This window comes from Furipterus horrens, unplaced genomic scaffold, assembly GCF_987537825.1.
Source record: "Furipterus horrens unplaced genomic scaffold, mFurHor1.1.pri manual_scaffold_3, whole genome shotgun sequence".
Taxonomy (NCBI): Eukaryota; Metazoa; Chordata; class Mammalia; order Chiroptera; family Furipteridae; genus Furipterus; species Furipterus horrens.
Genome location: NW_028327173.1, coordinates 188259718 through 188275493, shown reverse-complemented (window position 1 = coordinate 188275493; position 15776 = coordinate 188259718). Strand labels below are relative to the sequence as shown.

At 45.2% G+C, this 15776-nt stretch overlaps 1 protein-coding gene and 1 pseudogene across 1 annotated transcript in view; both read right to left on the bottom strand.

Annotated features, from left to right (window-relative positions):
* Positions 1–281: 281 nt before the first annotated feature.
* On the bottom strand, positions 282–758 carry LOC150016995 (ATP synthase peripheral stalk subunit d, mitochondrial pseudogene; annotated as a pseudogene).
* Positions 759–6788: 6030 nt separating this feature from the next.
* The window catches only part of SIPA1L1 (signal induced proliferation associated 1 like 1), a 291340-nt gene continuing 282352 nt past the window's right edge, over positions 6789–15776 (bottom strand). Inside the window, exons 21-24 of the mRNA XM_090271076.1 lie at positions 11656–11799; positions 10142–10250; positions 7702–7786; positions 6789–7114 (exon numbers count right to left, since the gene is read on the bottom strand). Coding sequence (XP_090127202.1) covers positions 6971–7114; positions 7702–7786; positions 10142–10250; positions 11656–11799 — 482 coding nt within the window. The 3' untranslated portion in view covers positions 6789–6970. The remainder of the gene's footprint in view (positions 7115–7701; positions 7787–10141; positions 10251–11655; positions 11800–15776) is intronic.

Genomic DNA, 15776 nt, shown 5'->3' with positions numbered 1-15776 from the left:
TCTATTCAGCCTATGCCTTTTGATGGGAGTATTTAGTCCATTTACACTTAAGTTAGTTATTGATAGATATGTACTTATTGCCATTCTTTAATTGGATTTTTTGGTTGTTTTTGTAGTTCTTCCGTGTTCTTCTTCTCCTGATCTCTTCCCTTGTGGTCTGCTGGTTTTCTTTAGTATTATGTTTGGTTTCCTTTCTCTTTATTTCTTTTTTTCCCCATAGAATTATTTTTAATGTCCAGAGTTTATAATATGGAGGACAGAGCCTTCACCCAGGTTCAAGTTTATAAATTCTCAATCAGCTGGTGAGGCCAGTAGGGATACTTCTTTTTGTCTCATTTGGTTTCCAGGAACACTTCATTCAAATCCTTAATAGTCATCTGCTCAAATGGAATTATGTTTTTGATCTTCTCCAGCTCTTTCTCATATTGCTCAATCCTAGCCTTGAAGAGAGACAAAAACTCAGCACAACTTTTCACATCTTCTTTTTCTTCAGCATCCACCAAGGCTCTATATTTATCCTCTGGCACAGGAAACATCAGGGCACTAAACTTCTTCTCCAAGTCATCCACCAAGCCGGCCTTCGTATATTGGCCTTGTAGTAAGCCAGGTCAATAACAGACGCTTTCTCAGGTAGAGTGGCCAACCTGGAGGTGAGTGTCTCATTCCAGGATTTCAGGGTGTTAGCAATGGTTTCAGGGTATCATCTCCCCCAAAGTGACCCAGTCAGTGACTCTCAGAGCAAGTTTTCACCCAGCCATCTTGTGATCCTTCACTGGCCCTGGCGGCCCACAGTCCCCAGTAGCAAATCCTCTTTATTTCTCATGTATCTTTTGTAGGTTCATGGTTTGTGGTTACCATGAAGTTCATATATATCAACCTATATCTATTTTAAGCTGTGTATTTTAAGCTGAGAGGCATTTAAGTTTGAACACATCCTAAAAACACTATCGTAGTCCCTCTCTATATTGCGGTTCACTTATCGTGGCCTCACTGTATTGCGGGATTTTAAAAAATATTATATTTATTTATTGCAGACTTTTCACTATATCACGGGATTTTGCGGTACTGTATACATATGTTGTTAAAAGTTATGTAGGCTTAAGAGTGTAGAATATGTTTAAGAACATAAGTAGTGTTTATGTGTCGAAAAGGTTAATAAGGGACTGGGAATGGTTTATAAGTGTGTGGGGTTTATAAAGCCTTAAAATATATATAAATACTAAAATAAATGTAAGGTTCCTACTTCGCGGATTTTCACCTATTGTGAGGGGGGGAGGGTGTGTGTCTAGTATGTAATACCCATGATAAGTGAGGGAATACTGTACATTTTTACTCTCCCTTCCATACTGTTTTAAACATTATGTTTTAGATCTTTATGTATCCCCTCACCACTTATTATAGTTATAGTTAATTTTGATTTTTTTTCTTGTAACTTTATGGTAGCTTTTTAAGGGGCTGATCCATTGCCTTTACCAATGAGATTTTTTTCTCTCACAATTTTCTTATTTCCGGTTATGGCCTTTTCCACTTATAGAAGACCCTTTAACACTTATTGTAAGGTTGATTTAGTGGTGATGAACTCCTTTAGTTTTTGCTTGTCTTGGAAACTCTCTCTTCAGTTCTGAATGATAACCTTGCCCGTTAGAGTACTGTAGGTTCTTTCAGCACTTCATGGCCTGCAAAGTTTCTGCTGAGAAACCAGATGATAGGCTTTTGGGGTTTCTCTTTTATGTGAAAATAAAAATCCTGTTGCCTTCAAGATTATATTTTTAACTTTTGCCACTTTAATTATAATTTATCAGGATGTGGATTTCTTTGGGTTCATCTTGTTTGGGACTCTCTGTACTTCAGGGATGTAGATATCTGTTTTCTTCTCCAGATTAGGAAGGGGTTCAGCCATTATTTCTTCAAATAGGTTTTCTGCCCCTCTCTCTGTTCCTTCTGGTACCCCTATAATGTAAATGTTAGTTAGTGCACTTGACATTTTCCCAGAGGTTTCTTAACCTATCCTCATTTTAACAATTCTTTTTTCTTTTTGCTGTTCTGATTGGGTGATTTCCACTATTCTGTCTCCCAGGTCTCTAATGCATTCTTCTGTATTATCTAATCTGCTGTTGATTCCCATTAGTGTGCTTTTCTTTCAGTTATTGTATTCTTCAGCTCTGAATGGTTCTTTTAAAATATTTTCTAATGTGTTAAAGTTCTCACTGTGTTCCTCTATTCTCCCAGGTTCAGTGAGCATTCTTTTGACCATTACTTTGAATTGTCTATCAGGTGAATTACTTATTTCTGTTTCAGAACATTTTTCTGGTTATATTTTCTTGATCTCTCATGTGGGTCAACATATTTCTGTGTCTCCTTATTTGTCTGTATTTGTTTCTATTAATGAGGTGAAACAGTTATCTCTCCTGGTCTTGAAGGATTGGCTTTGTGTAGGAGTGACTTCAGTGAAGGCTCTCTGTATCACGTGACTTTGGCAGGTTGACTGGAATCAAATGGTTGCTCATGGGGTCAGGGGTATCTTGGCAGGGTACCTGGCTTGAGCTGGGGCTGGAACTTGCCAAGCTTTCCTGAGGCACATGGCTCTGGGGGCACCCTGGTGGGCCAGCCGGCTGGAGCTGCAGCAGGAGCAGAGAAGAGCAGTATTATTGCTGTGTCCCAGGGCAGGTATCTGCACGGGCTCTCAGAGATGTTCCTCCTTACTGCAGGCAGCCCCATTGGGGTAGCATTCCCACTGCTACTATGTCTCCCTCTCTCCTACCCTTCTCTATGTGGTCTCTCTCTCATTTGTTGTGCAGAAGTTGTTCAATCAGCCCTTAGTTATTTTTCAGGAGGAACTGATCTATATGTAGGCGTATATTTGGTGTGGTCATGGGAGGCGAGTTCGAGGTCTTTTTACTTTGCTCTCTTAAACCTTCCTTTAAGTGAAGATTTCTTAACAGTTTTGGGCAGGTATGGGGGCAGTAGGGAAATTCTGATCACCTAGTAGGTTTGAAGCTGGATGGGTTCTTAAGAGATTCGGGTAAGCTGACTGAGCTGCATTTGGAAGTCAGTGACTGGAACTCAGCACTCCAGCTGGGCACAGGTCTCTCAGTCTTTTAACCCATGTGGCCACACGCTGTGGGCCTGGTTAATGGTCCTGCCACTGCCATCCCAGGTCCTGCTTCCCTCAGCAGCACCGCCATCCCAACTGTTAGCCCCCCAAGGTCACCGAGGCCACTCCTGCTGACCTGGCAACGAGTCTCATACTGTTAATGGTGGGTGGTGAGGGTACACCAATCCTGCCCAGGCAACACAGGAATTAAAATAGTCCAGTGGCAGACTGACTCATGAAAAGGGGATCTAAAGTACCTTTTTAGTAAGAAAGAAGGAACATTCATTCTTTTCCCTAACTAAACACTCTTTGGCTATACTTTCAGCCTCTTTCCCCTGCCAGGTGCTATGGTCAGCTAACTTGTCAAAATAACCCTCAGGTATCTGGACATAGTGAAGTGCCTTGCCCTGTAGTATCTATTTCTTTTTAGTTATTAACAGGTATGGCTATCCTCCTGTTAACCCTATTCTTCAAAAGCCCTGCTCCTAAGTCATCACCTGGGAAATTAAAAATAATATACATTCTAAGATGCCACCCCAGACCTGCTGAATTACAGATCCCAGGGATGTGGCTGAATGAAACCCTCTAGGTAATTCTGATGCAAGGTCAAGTTTGAGAGTCACTGTTCCAAAACATATTGCAAGTGTTTAAAGCACCTGACCCATAGTAACCAGAGTGGATGAGCTCATTCTGGCTCTTCCATCCAAATTCTGCTATTACTATGTCAGGACTCTCCTAGAAAACCAGTGTAAAAGCCTTAACATATTGGAGATGGGGGACAAAGGAAGACATGTTTGAGTGTCTTCAATTTCAAGCCACCGGCTTTACACATATGACCCCAGTTAATCCTTAAAAGGTATGTATTATATATAAGGCTGTTACTGTTTCACTAGATGAGTAAACCAAGCTAAAAAAGATTAGCTAATTTACCTAAAGACACAGTGCTACATAATGGCTGGGATTTGAGCCCCAGTCTAAGTCAAATGTCTTTTTTTTTTTTTTTTTTTAATCAGATAATTATAATTCCATATGGACAGGTCACATGGGGAAAAGGTAGCCAACACTATTGTGGTATCATTCTTATAAAAATCCACCAAAAACAGTTCATGTTTAACAATGTGCAAGTCTTTTATGGTTATGTGTTTCTGACCAAGGTGTGCCACCTGCACCTGAATCTCAGTTTTGTTCAGTCTGGGAAGCAGCACCAGTTAGTTGCTGGAATGTATCTACTATGACACTGGACTCTGTTCAGGTCATCATTTTCCATTTAACTAGAGGCAAATGACTGAAGCTTGCTGGGCCTGTTTCCTTGGCCCTTGGACTACCCTTTGTATCCCCATCTGAAGAGTAATTAGTCCAACCCAATTCAACCTGTTTATAACCTGCAGCAGATCTTGAATGCAACCAACTCCTGAACAAAGACCCTCCATCAGTGCGGGCCACTGGCACCTTCCCCCAGGAACTCCCAACCAATGCCCAAGTCCGTCAGAAGTAATGTAGAAACTCTCCAAACCCGGTAAGAATCATGATCTAAATAGACCTTTTTTAGGTTGTTAATTCTAGAATTTGTAGAATTGTTGAACCAAATAAAAGAAACTTGACTGTTAGCTCTCAATTAGCGGCACCACTGGCGAGGAACAGTGACGTGGTCAATTTTAACATTTTGCTCCATTTGCCTTTGGAAAGCACTTTCTTTTTCCAGTAGATTAACTTTTCTAATTACATTTTGTACAGCCTAATAGTAACTGGCATCTGCATTCCCTGAGCGCACACCTCCAACACTGAGAGCTGGGAGACACAGTCCAAAAACGTGCTGGTCTCAGGGAATGTCAGTGCTGTTATGGAAAATCCACACATGGATAATGAAGAGAGAACTAATTATAAAGTGCTCTGCAAATATTAAACCCTAAGCAGAGAAAGCAAATTAGGAATTCTCTATGGACATGTGAACAGAGAGTTAAAAAGCTTCTTAAAATTCTAAAAGGGACAGAAACTTTCGAGAAATACCTTTCGTGTTAATGGGGACTGATGAAAAGACAGGGCTGCCAGGATGGTCAGTGAGTTACCGGGTGGTCTTTCAAATAAGAAAACCTCAAGCAACAATACCAATGCATTTTAAAAGAGCATTTAAAATGAATTTTATTGTTTGAATTTTACAAGTAGTCTTTAAAGGCTTCAAACAAGAACTCTTGCAAAACGCTAATAAATAGCTTGCCCCAAGCCCCCAAACAAAATGGAAAACAAATTAAAACTAAACTCAGAAGGATAAGCAAGCCTTCAGAATGCTGAAATGTTACTGATATTTCTCAGTTATAAAGAGATATCAGGCAATGTACAATCTCCTTCATACAAGTCAGAGAGAAAGAGACAATTAGATCTTTACAAAGCACTCTGAAATCTTCCTGTTCCCATGATAGAAATGACACCAGGAAAAAGAAAATCCCATGGAGAACTCACAATCATGAATGAAACTAGTATAAAAGTCTGGTGGTGGGGTGGGAAGAGAGGAAAACCCATCCTGTTTTTTTCAGGGATGGAGAGAGAAACACATTGGGATGACCTGGGGCAGGGAACGTCCAAGCAATGACACTAGATGGCTGCACGTTCCCCCTGAAAGGGCACAGGTGTCAGTCTAGTGACAATTATGAAGGCTAGAAAGAGGGCCACCAGGAGCTCCCCTGGGGTCCCTCAACACTGGTGGGCCCAGTGTCTCTGTGCTCTGCAGGACCGAGGGCCTTGGAACAATGGCCCCGTGCCCAAAGTAGCAGCATCACTAGACAGGAGGAAGCACGTGAACCATTTCTGCAGCAGAGTCCTTTGGATGCCACACAAGGATGCAGAAAGTGCCGTGCTTACACTGCACACTGGGACATGCAGGTGTCAAAAGCCCATTCCAGCATCACAGCCATTACTCCTAACAAGCAAGTAGTAACATTCACAAGTTAACATTCACTTTTCCTAGTTACAGATACTGGTGAAATCTTGCTTTTCAGATGAGGATTTATTACTTTTTAACATGGTCATTTTGAGAGACCTAGAAATACAACATTGCTGCATTTTTCAGCTTTAAAAATCTCATACACTATCCTTTTGGCCAAAGTGCATACAAATAATAATTTCAGTTGAAGGACTTCTGAAACCAATTAATGTTTGGAGCCAGGAAGCTGTAGAGAAGCTGATTCCAATTTATTGGGATTTGCTTAAGTAAAACCAAAAGGGCTCCAGCTCTGAGGAGCACACAGCACCTGGGACCCTCTCCCTGGGGGAAGGAAGGAGGGGGGATGATGTCACCAAGCAGCACTGAAAAGGGTGTGGCCTGCAGGCACTCCCTCTGGTTCACTGATCTGCTATTGTTAAATAACCCCATCCTGCTAACATCTCTGTAAGGCCCATACACACAATATCAGCTCTTGTACAAGTCATTCAAGGGAGGCAGGCGCCCCCCCCACCCCCCCCAGGCATTTTAGGAGTGCAGGTAAGGACATTCCCCTCCCCAAAGAAACAATTTTTAAAAACTTATTTTCCTAGGAACAATGACATTTGTCAGGATAGTAAGGGAAAGCTTGGGTTACCTGAAATAGTTAAGAAAGAGCTGATGGAAATAGAGGCGATGGGCCGGGAGATCCTTGTCCTAGGCCCAGTTTCTTTTCAAATACATAACAGATAAGAGATATTGTGCAAAAAAATAAAGACATTCACATTTTAGCAGTTAAACTTTATTTTACTTTTTAAAATTTTTACTTTTTCTTTTCTATAAAAGGCAGATAATGATTGTTGACCTGCAATTGTTGTATTGTGTGCCCCCCAGAAGAGGGCAGAGTAGGTAGGAAGCTGGGGTGGGGGCGGGTCGGCAGGACGCAGGGGCTTGGGGCCGCCCTAGCTCATGTCTATGGTGTTGAAGACCCACTCCGTGAACTTCTTCAGCTTGTCGGAGGCGTTCTGGGACTCCTCCTGCAGCCTCAGGTTGTCCTCGCGCAAGTGCTGAACTTCCGCCTGCAGGTGCGCTTTGTCTTCTTTTTCCTGAGAGGCAGAGCAGAGAGGGACTGAGGGGGCAGCCCCACCGCGCCGGGCTGCCAGGACAAGTGGCTGTGGGTCTGTCCACCTGTCCGCCCATTTCCACTCTTCAGCTACTAAACATCTCAAGGCCTGGTCTGGGGTTAGAACCCCGGGAACAGGAATTCTGGAGAGATTCACTAGAGGTTTATTTTGGGATGTAAATGATTATATTTTAATGTCTTTGCTAATAAGGACTGTTAAACTTTAGGCTGCTGTTTTGGTGGTTGCTGTCTTAATATAGTCAAAGCTGCTCAAGAAACAAAACAATATGTGGGTCTCTTGGCACAGAAGTGCAAATCACGGTGACAACATGTGGATCTGGGCTCCTGACCCATTATATAAGGGACGGGGAGGCCAGGGGAGGGCTCAGAGGGAGCTGGCTGAGGTTCGTAGGCTTCCCCAGAAGCACAACTGACAGCTTCTCACAATACGTGTGTCAGTGAGGACTGAGCTCCAAGCAGCACCCCAAACACCAGCCTCTTATTCCACTGATTCTCCTTTAAAAGGGCCGTTTGCACAGCCTGGGCAATCAGCATTGAAAATATGTTTACCTTCTTCAGATCTTCCCGAAGCATCTTCAGCATACCTTCCAGTTGGTCCACTTTAGAAGCCAGAGTGGGGGAGGAATCTTTACTGCTGGGAACAAGAAACAGAAGACCCTGTTGGCAGGAGCCTCCATGGCTGGATTTGTCTGGCATTTTTAAAAATGAGGCAGCTGTTTGTAAAATGGTCACCTTAACAAAAGGATATACAGGCGTGAGCTACAGCCAGTCAGTAGCTGCCTTTGTTAACGATGCTGCATTTTCATGACAAATATAGCATAGTCGGTGCAAATGGTCTCTCTGGCAGGCACCACAGTCAAACAGTGAAATGATTCCTAGCTCTTCAGTGGCTTTAAGAAGGGGAGGGGATGGGGGGTTGGCTAAGTTCTATTGTACCTTGGGGCAATAACCAGGTTAGAGCAAGTCTCTGGGTCCACAGGAGACAGTCTGTGACTACCAACCAGTTGCAGGTAAGTTACTGTGCTCACATCTTAAAAACTAGTCTAAGTATTTTAAAATATTTAAAAAAATAAAAAGACTACATGTTCCAATCTTAATGTCTTATATTCTTTGCTACTGTGATCAGCAAGCTAGACGCATACTTATTTTCTCCCATTTTATTTAAGGACACCCTGCTGGAGGGATAAAAGAAGGGTGCGCTAGGCGAGGTGACACGGGGGCCAGGCCACGGGCCCTGTCAGCTGTCCTTCCCCCACGCTTCTCTGCCTGGACTCCAGCTGTGCCAAGTTCCCAGGTGAGTTCTGGGCGGGCACGACTTCCGAGCCATGCAGCCGGGAACCTAGAGCCTTCCATTGGGACAAAGTGCAGCAGCCTCTTCCCAGAGGTCAAAGAGGAGCAGGCAGTGACTCCAAATTTTCAAAATAATGGAATACAAGGTATTCTTTACTTTAAAAACCAAAGTTTGAATTCCTGGCCTAATATGAGTTGTGTGGTTGTTTTCTGCTAATTCTAGAGCTGTAACAGGCTCAGAAGGTAAAAAATTCACATGGCACGAGTGCCACAGGCTGCAAATGAAGGGAACGGTAATGGTCATCAAACTTCTAAGGACAACCAAGTCAAAGCTGACAGCACATGCACTTTCAAAGGTAAGGGGCCAGCTGCGCCCACAGCCGCACGGCAGGCACAGCAATCTGGTCACCTTGGGCGGGCTGAAGGCTAAAGGCGTGGAATGGAAGGGTGGTGTGAACAGAATCACTGAGGAGGGGGGCGTCCTCGCTGGACCCCGCCACCCTCAGCTGTGGCGGGCTGACGCAGCCGCTGCACGCTGTCAGCGCTGACGCGGCTCCCGGTAGCCTCTCTCGACTGGAGGTTTTCAAAATGAATTCTGTGTCTGCGTGTGCACTGATAATTTTAAAAAACATTTAATTCCACTTGCATTTGTTCATCACAGTGATAAACTCCCCCATCCTGAACCTGCAGTTTTAAAGTTGCCAAACTAAGTGCCACTCCCATTCCCCACTGTCCCCATGGTGACAGCAAATGCGGTATCTGTCTGTGACACTCATGACAGATGATCCATTACTCTCATACTCACTGTGTGGGCAGCGTTTCCTTGCAGACTTGCCCCGAGTCTTCAAGCACAGGCTACGGTCTATTTGTGCACTCTCTACCCACCTCACTTTGCCTGTTACTGTCTGTTTCTGACCAAGGTTGAGATACCTGGATCTTTAACCATCCTCCAAAGGTTTTAAGGGAAAATGTTTCAAACTGATGAAATTATTCTGCATCAGGGAGTGCTTACTGCGCGTTCCATGGCTGACTAATAGATGCTTTCATACACAGGAAGTCCTCGCTTAACATCACACACAGGTTCTGCCACTTTCAGTGAAATGACACATAACCACGAAAGAGTTACGTTCCTACAGCATCCCATTAACGCTGTAACAACGCTGCTATTCAAGGACCAATGAGGTCACACACACAGGGGTGTCCACTGGAGCTGAGGGGGGAAGTCAGTCTCTATACCATTACACAGAAGTCCAAATTTATGTTCTCATAAGAAAAGCCTCTGGGTCGCAGTTATTGCTTCTTGATTTTACATACAATCTGGACTCTCCTGGTGACCCAGATGTAACGTAGCTCAGAACCTGCTAAGCCGCAGACACATACATAAGCATGACCTACAGACAGCTGTGGAAGAGACTCAAGGAATAACCGCACAGGACTCGGGATATTTTAGTGAAAATGATTTTTCTTACCTAATAAGCCCTAAGGGTATAAGTGTATAATAGCATTAAATAACAAATACTATACATAATCACCACTTTATGTGATCAAAGACAGTTTGATTGTGTTTGCAGTGTTGAGTGACAAGGTGTTCTAACTAAAATGTGAAGTGCCTGGCACTGGGGTGATGAGCTTCATGCACTCAGCTAGTTCACGTGGCCCCCACACCTGCCAGCAGTGTAGGTGACAGCTGGTGACCCACCTGCTATAAGACTTCATCGGGGCCAGGTCCTCAAGCTGGTCGCTGTTGGAGGCAGCACTCAAGGGCCGGTGGTTTTCATCACTAGCAGCAAAGAATGAGGCTCTCTGGACTGGAAAGGAGGTAGACACTACTTAGAAGTTTGGAAACACACCTGGGCCTTATTGAAAGTCAACAGATGGCCCACACGGACCTCTAATCAATGTGTGCAGAAGCACCGATCACCTCATCTTCCAACCCACACAAGAAAAAAATTGTTTTAAGCTGTAACACTGTAATTTTCTGTTAAAAAAGTTGTTGTGAATCAATTTTTAGTGCTTCTTCTCTCTTGCCGATCAAAGTAGCATTCTGTTAAATGTTCCCCTGGAAACAGGCCGTGTGCCAAATTTCCAGACCAAGGCTTTCCACTCCGTGATGATATCAAAAGCATTAAAGAGCTAGCATTAAGCTTCTTGAGACTTCTTGAAGTATGTTTTCCACAAGACACCTGGCCACCCACACCACATGTGCTTCCAAATATACCAACCTAAAACTCGAGGCCCCCCCACCCCAAAAAACTCAAATTAAAAGAACCTCCTATCAGAAACACAAAACTTCTACTATTTTATATATATATATATATATATATATATATATAAAAGTGAGAGTGACCAACACACTGAAATTTAAAATCAGGTCAGTATGGAACTGCTTCAGCTACCAGGGGACTGACTTCTGAATTCTGTGGCCTAATCAGTTTCTCCTGAAAGCTGGAGCACTTTGACTGACAGCTACTTCCAATTCCTCAAAGAAGTGCAGTAAATACCCGCTCCCCCCACCCCCCGAAAGAAGCCACCTGCTCTCAGCCTCCTTTTGTAAAGAATTACTTAACAGCAACAAGTTGGGAATGATAATCTTAGGATAAAGTTATTCAAAAAAGCCAGTTGGCAACCCATGACAACAGACGAGACAGCACTGCTTGAAGTTTTATAGATGTCAGCGCCCGTCGAGGGACCCGCACTGAGGACCACCGGCTGCAGCCAGCACTCGGCCAGTGCACTGGCCTGGGAACAACGCAGGTGTTGTGACACTCGAGAGGTGACTGAGAAGGGCCCAGGGCGCACCTGCATTTGTCAAGATGGGGCAGGGCCCAGTGGGACAAGCACCCTAACGGATCCAACTGTGCATTTAGCAATGATGTCTTTACGACAAGATGAAGGGCCATGTTCTTTTCAGTCAAGTGACAGCTGGGATTCCCCTACCACCTGCCCTTCCCATATACAAGGAGGGAGGCATCCATGTTATGAATTCCGAAGCAGAGGGAACATCAGGTTCCACCGGACTGAATCTGAGGACGTGTGCCCTGCTGGGTGCGCAGTAGCTGCTAGCTCAGTTCGTTTCTGGCTACACAAGTGACGTGCATGTGCTGTCACTGTGTCCAAGAGGCAGAGTGAATAGAGACGTGACCACAGCACCCACACCCAGCGTGGCCCTGCCAAGTTCTAGAGCTGGACCACTCGGGTCTTCAGGGAACTCACCCTCATAGGCCTTGGCGGCATCCACCAAGTTGGACCAATCCAAATCTGCAGCAGCGTCAGGCAGGGGCATGAGGCCGGGGTCGGGCATGGGCCTGCGGGTCTCCTGGACGTCGGTGAGGGAGCTGTCTGAAGCTGAGAACTCTCCTGCGGGAAGAGAACAGGGATCAGATACTTCTCATGCCCCTAGGAGAACCGCTTAAGAGCTTCCCCACTGCCTAACTGGAATTGGAAAAAAAATACATAAAAAGAACTTCCACATTTCCTGTTACCACAATAGATTTGTAAGTCATTCGGTACCTAGGGTCAGTCTAGTCTAGCAGGCTATTATATATATATAGTGGCCCTTCCAAAGGTGAGTTCAACTACAAATTAATTTCCTCCTGTCTTAAATCATTTTTTTATAACCTCCTACTATCTCATTTCTAGTAGTATGACTCAGAAAAGTTAGCTCTTCACTGAGGCAGCAAGAGCTATTTTTCTACAGTGGGGACCAGAGCAGCTCCAGAGTCTTGCTTTTCCTCACAGAGTCAAGGGATTGGGGTTGGAAGGGATTCTTCTCCTTCCCAATAACAGAATGAGCCACTCCTGGGGTCAGTTTTGGGCGACAGCAGTCCAACATCCTGAGCCCTTTCTAAGGCGATAATTTTTAAAATACAAATAGTGAGTCATGGTAATAACTAATCTTTGCTTAGCCCGGGGCAGGGAGGCACGGAGGAGCCGCTCCAGGCCGCACAAGGGTACCTGCTACTGCTCAAGTTCATGCCTGCGCAGAGCAGAGAGGGAAGGCGGGAGGTGGGGTGGAAACGGGCAGAGCGTGGTTCCATGAGAAGGGCCAGGCCCCTCAGGCTGGGACAGGGACACTAACACCTGTGCAGACACACAACCAACAGTGACGCTCTTCGTAAAAGTGTGTAAGCAACTCCAGAAGCACCTGTTTACAAGGAGTTAAAAAGTCCCCTCAGTCATGAGAGCCTGGTAAACGAGGGTGTAATTAGTGCTTGTTTTCCCTTTCAAATTACACGAAGAACTGCTCTGAAGTGCAGCTGCTAGTTATTAATGTGCTTAAAATTAGCAAAATTATGAGTAAATGGAAATCAACAAATAATGCCACATATTAAATGCTCAGTTCTATTGAAACCTGCTCCCACCAAGGGTAGGGAGGTGGAACAGACAATTTTGTGTGTCACTCATAACCCTCTGCCCTTTTGTGTCTGGGGCTCAAATTTCCATGTGAGGGGAGAGAAGTCACCTCAGTGGCCTTCACACCCAGCGAGGCCTGGGCTGGGGTCAGCCCAACAGGATTGCTCAGTTTAGGACACAGGGTCATGGCGCTGCTGCCTGACCTTCAGGAAAGCAAGAAGATGAGCAGGTGCTCAGAGAAGGAGGCTTTTCCTTCCATTCTGTGGGGCTGGGCCTTCAACCACAGGCTTCTTCAGCTGAAAACAGCTGAGCGTGGGTTTTCTGGGCTGCTCTCTTAGAAAATGTGCTTCTAGAAGACAGGGCCTACTTTGACAAGACATGCAGAGAAGCCTTCACAAAGGGTTTAGTTTTATTGCTGCAAAGGTTTTTAAAAAGTGCAGGGAAGTTGGAGGAGCCCTCAGGGTAGGCAGAAGGTCGCAGAAGCAATGGAGTGCAGGGGAGAGTGGGCCCGGTGTGCGGGCAGCTGGGGAGAAAAGGTGGCTGGCATATGGGCTTCTACCAGGAGGTTTTCTCCAGAGTCTGGAAGGTAAAAAGTGGACACTTCATGTGTCTTTCTGGTTATTTGGGGATGACCTCCTGGAGCAAAGAGAAACAAGATTCAAGCTGGTGGGTGGGGGAAGGAGAAGGGGCGGCTGGCAGGATCCCTGAGAGGCACCTGCCAGAGTGAGCAGGGGGGATGGGAACAGTGAGCAGGAAGGAAACGCTGGGGGAACATCCTGAGTGGGCTGAGAGCTCACAAAGATGCAAGGAGAAAGCAAACCAGGCAAGCAGCAGAGTTAAAGAAAATACTGCTCCGAGAAGCAGCAGCAGGAAAAGAAATGTGGGTGGGAATGGACACAGAATTCCCATAAAAAATGGGCAGCAGACCGGCAGGGCTACAGCTCTATGTATAATAACCAAGCAGGAACAGCGGTTCTGTAACAGGTATCTGCGCTGCTGGGTCACAGTGGGGAAGGAATGGAGTAGGATGGGGAGAGGAGAAAGAAAGAGAACACATTTAAATCCACAGCCCCAGAATACAGGCCTTCATAAAACTGGGATCTAGGCAGGTCACAGAGCAAACAAGGCATTTATGAACAAAGGCAAGAATAGGGAGGTACCCCATCAACATGACTTTTCCTAAAATGCCTGCTTGCTCACTCAGTGACTGAGAGAGACAACAGACAAGCGGGTGACGCCACAGGCAGTGTCTTCACAGCCTGGGAAGGACAGAGAGCAAGGGCAAGCTGGGTTCTGTGGTGGCTGGAGGGAGGCAGTGAATACAGTGTCTAAGAAATAACTAAGCTGTTAGCCAAATTTACGCAATCATAACAGCAGCTGGGATGTTTGGTAAAAATACCAATTCTCAAAATAAACCTTTGTATTCAAACTCAAATTCAGCAGGTCTCGAGGAAGATCTGGAAATCTGTATTTTTAACAAAGATCCGAAAGGACAGCTTTTACATGCATCTGCTGCCCTTGTTTCTGCAGCTGTATACCAGGAAAGGGGCCCCTTGATTGCCTGGCTCTGTTGGCCAAGGGGGCTTGCATTCTGGGGTCCCCTGGCACTGCAACAATTGGAGTCTTTCTGTGAAAAAGGCTTGTTTGCTTGTTCTGGAACCTTGGTCTTGTCAGATCATGGACACCAGGACTTTGGACTTTGGTAATCAACCTGGCCCTGGACTTAGCATTTCCCAAAAGATATGCTGATGGACTGAAACTTTCCCAGAGGAAATGCTAATAGACTTAGCCCGGTATGTTAACTAAGCTGGTGTGGGAGGGGGAAAGCAATGAGATGTAAATAACCTACTGAATATGTCAATAAGCAAACTCCCCCTCACAGAAAGGTGTATAAAAAAAGGTGCCTGCAGAAGTGTCGGGGGCCATTCCTACGGGCCCACGAGAAGGACCGGGAATCACCCTCCCCTATTCCCTTGCTCCTACGGGCCCACGAGGAGGACCGGGAGCTACCCCCACCCCCTCCGCTGGCGTTTCCCTTGCTCCTACGGGGGGCCGTTGAGTCAGTCTGGGGAACTGCCTTTCCCCTTAACCCCCTTTTCCCTTCCTTTGTTCCCTCAATAAACCAGTTATCTGTTCCCACACCAGTCTCTGGGCGATTTCTTGGAGCAGGGCTACCCTGACAGGTCTAGGGGAAGATTCAGATATGACACACAACTAGACCTGTGAAGGGGCTCTCACGGAGCAGAGGCTGATGGATGCCTTCCTTCTTTTCCTTCCTCAAGCTCATAGCATCTCCTGGGAGAAGCTAATACAGTCACCGGGCACCTCGATTTTGTGATTGCTGCCAGGTGACAGCTCTAGACTGCCTGGTTCTGAAGACCAGCAGGGCTAATGTTTGCAGTCCCACAGGACCTTATGTATTTGCATAATTTAAAAGCTGCTGCCAGAGGATCTGGCTTCCTACCAGCCTGAATTATAAGTGCTGACAGAACTCCTCCCTTCTGAGACACTGACAGGTCAGTCTTGGCACACCCTCAACTATGAGTCACTAAAATAAAGTTGGCTGCTTGGACATCACAGAGGTCTGAAAGAAAAGAGCAAGGGTGGGGATGAGTGATAAGTTTCACTGCTTTAAGACCTGGAGAAGTAGCTGTTTCACTTAGTGCACAGAAACCAACACAGAGAGTCAAGCGAGATAAAGAAAAATAAAAATACATTCCAAACAAAAACACAAGATAAAACCTCCAAAATGGTTAATAAGTGGAGATAAGTTATTTACTTGGCAAATAGAAATAATGGTCATAAAGTTGTTCACTGAACTTTGGGGAAGAATGGATGAACAAAGAGACAGAAACTATAAGAAAGAACCAAACAGACGTCACAGAGTTGAAAAATACAATAACTGAATTAAAAGTACAATGGAGGGCTTCAACAGCAGACTAGAGGAAGAGGAAAAGAGGACCAGTGAACTCAGAGACAGG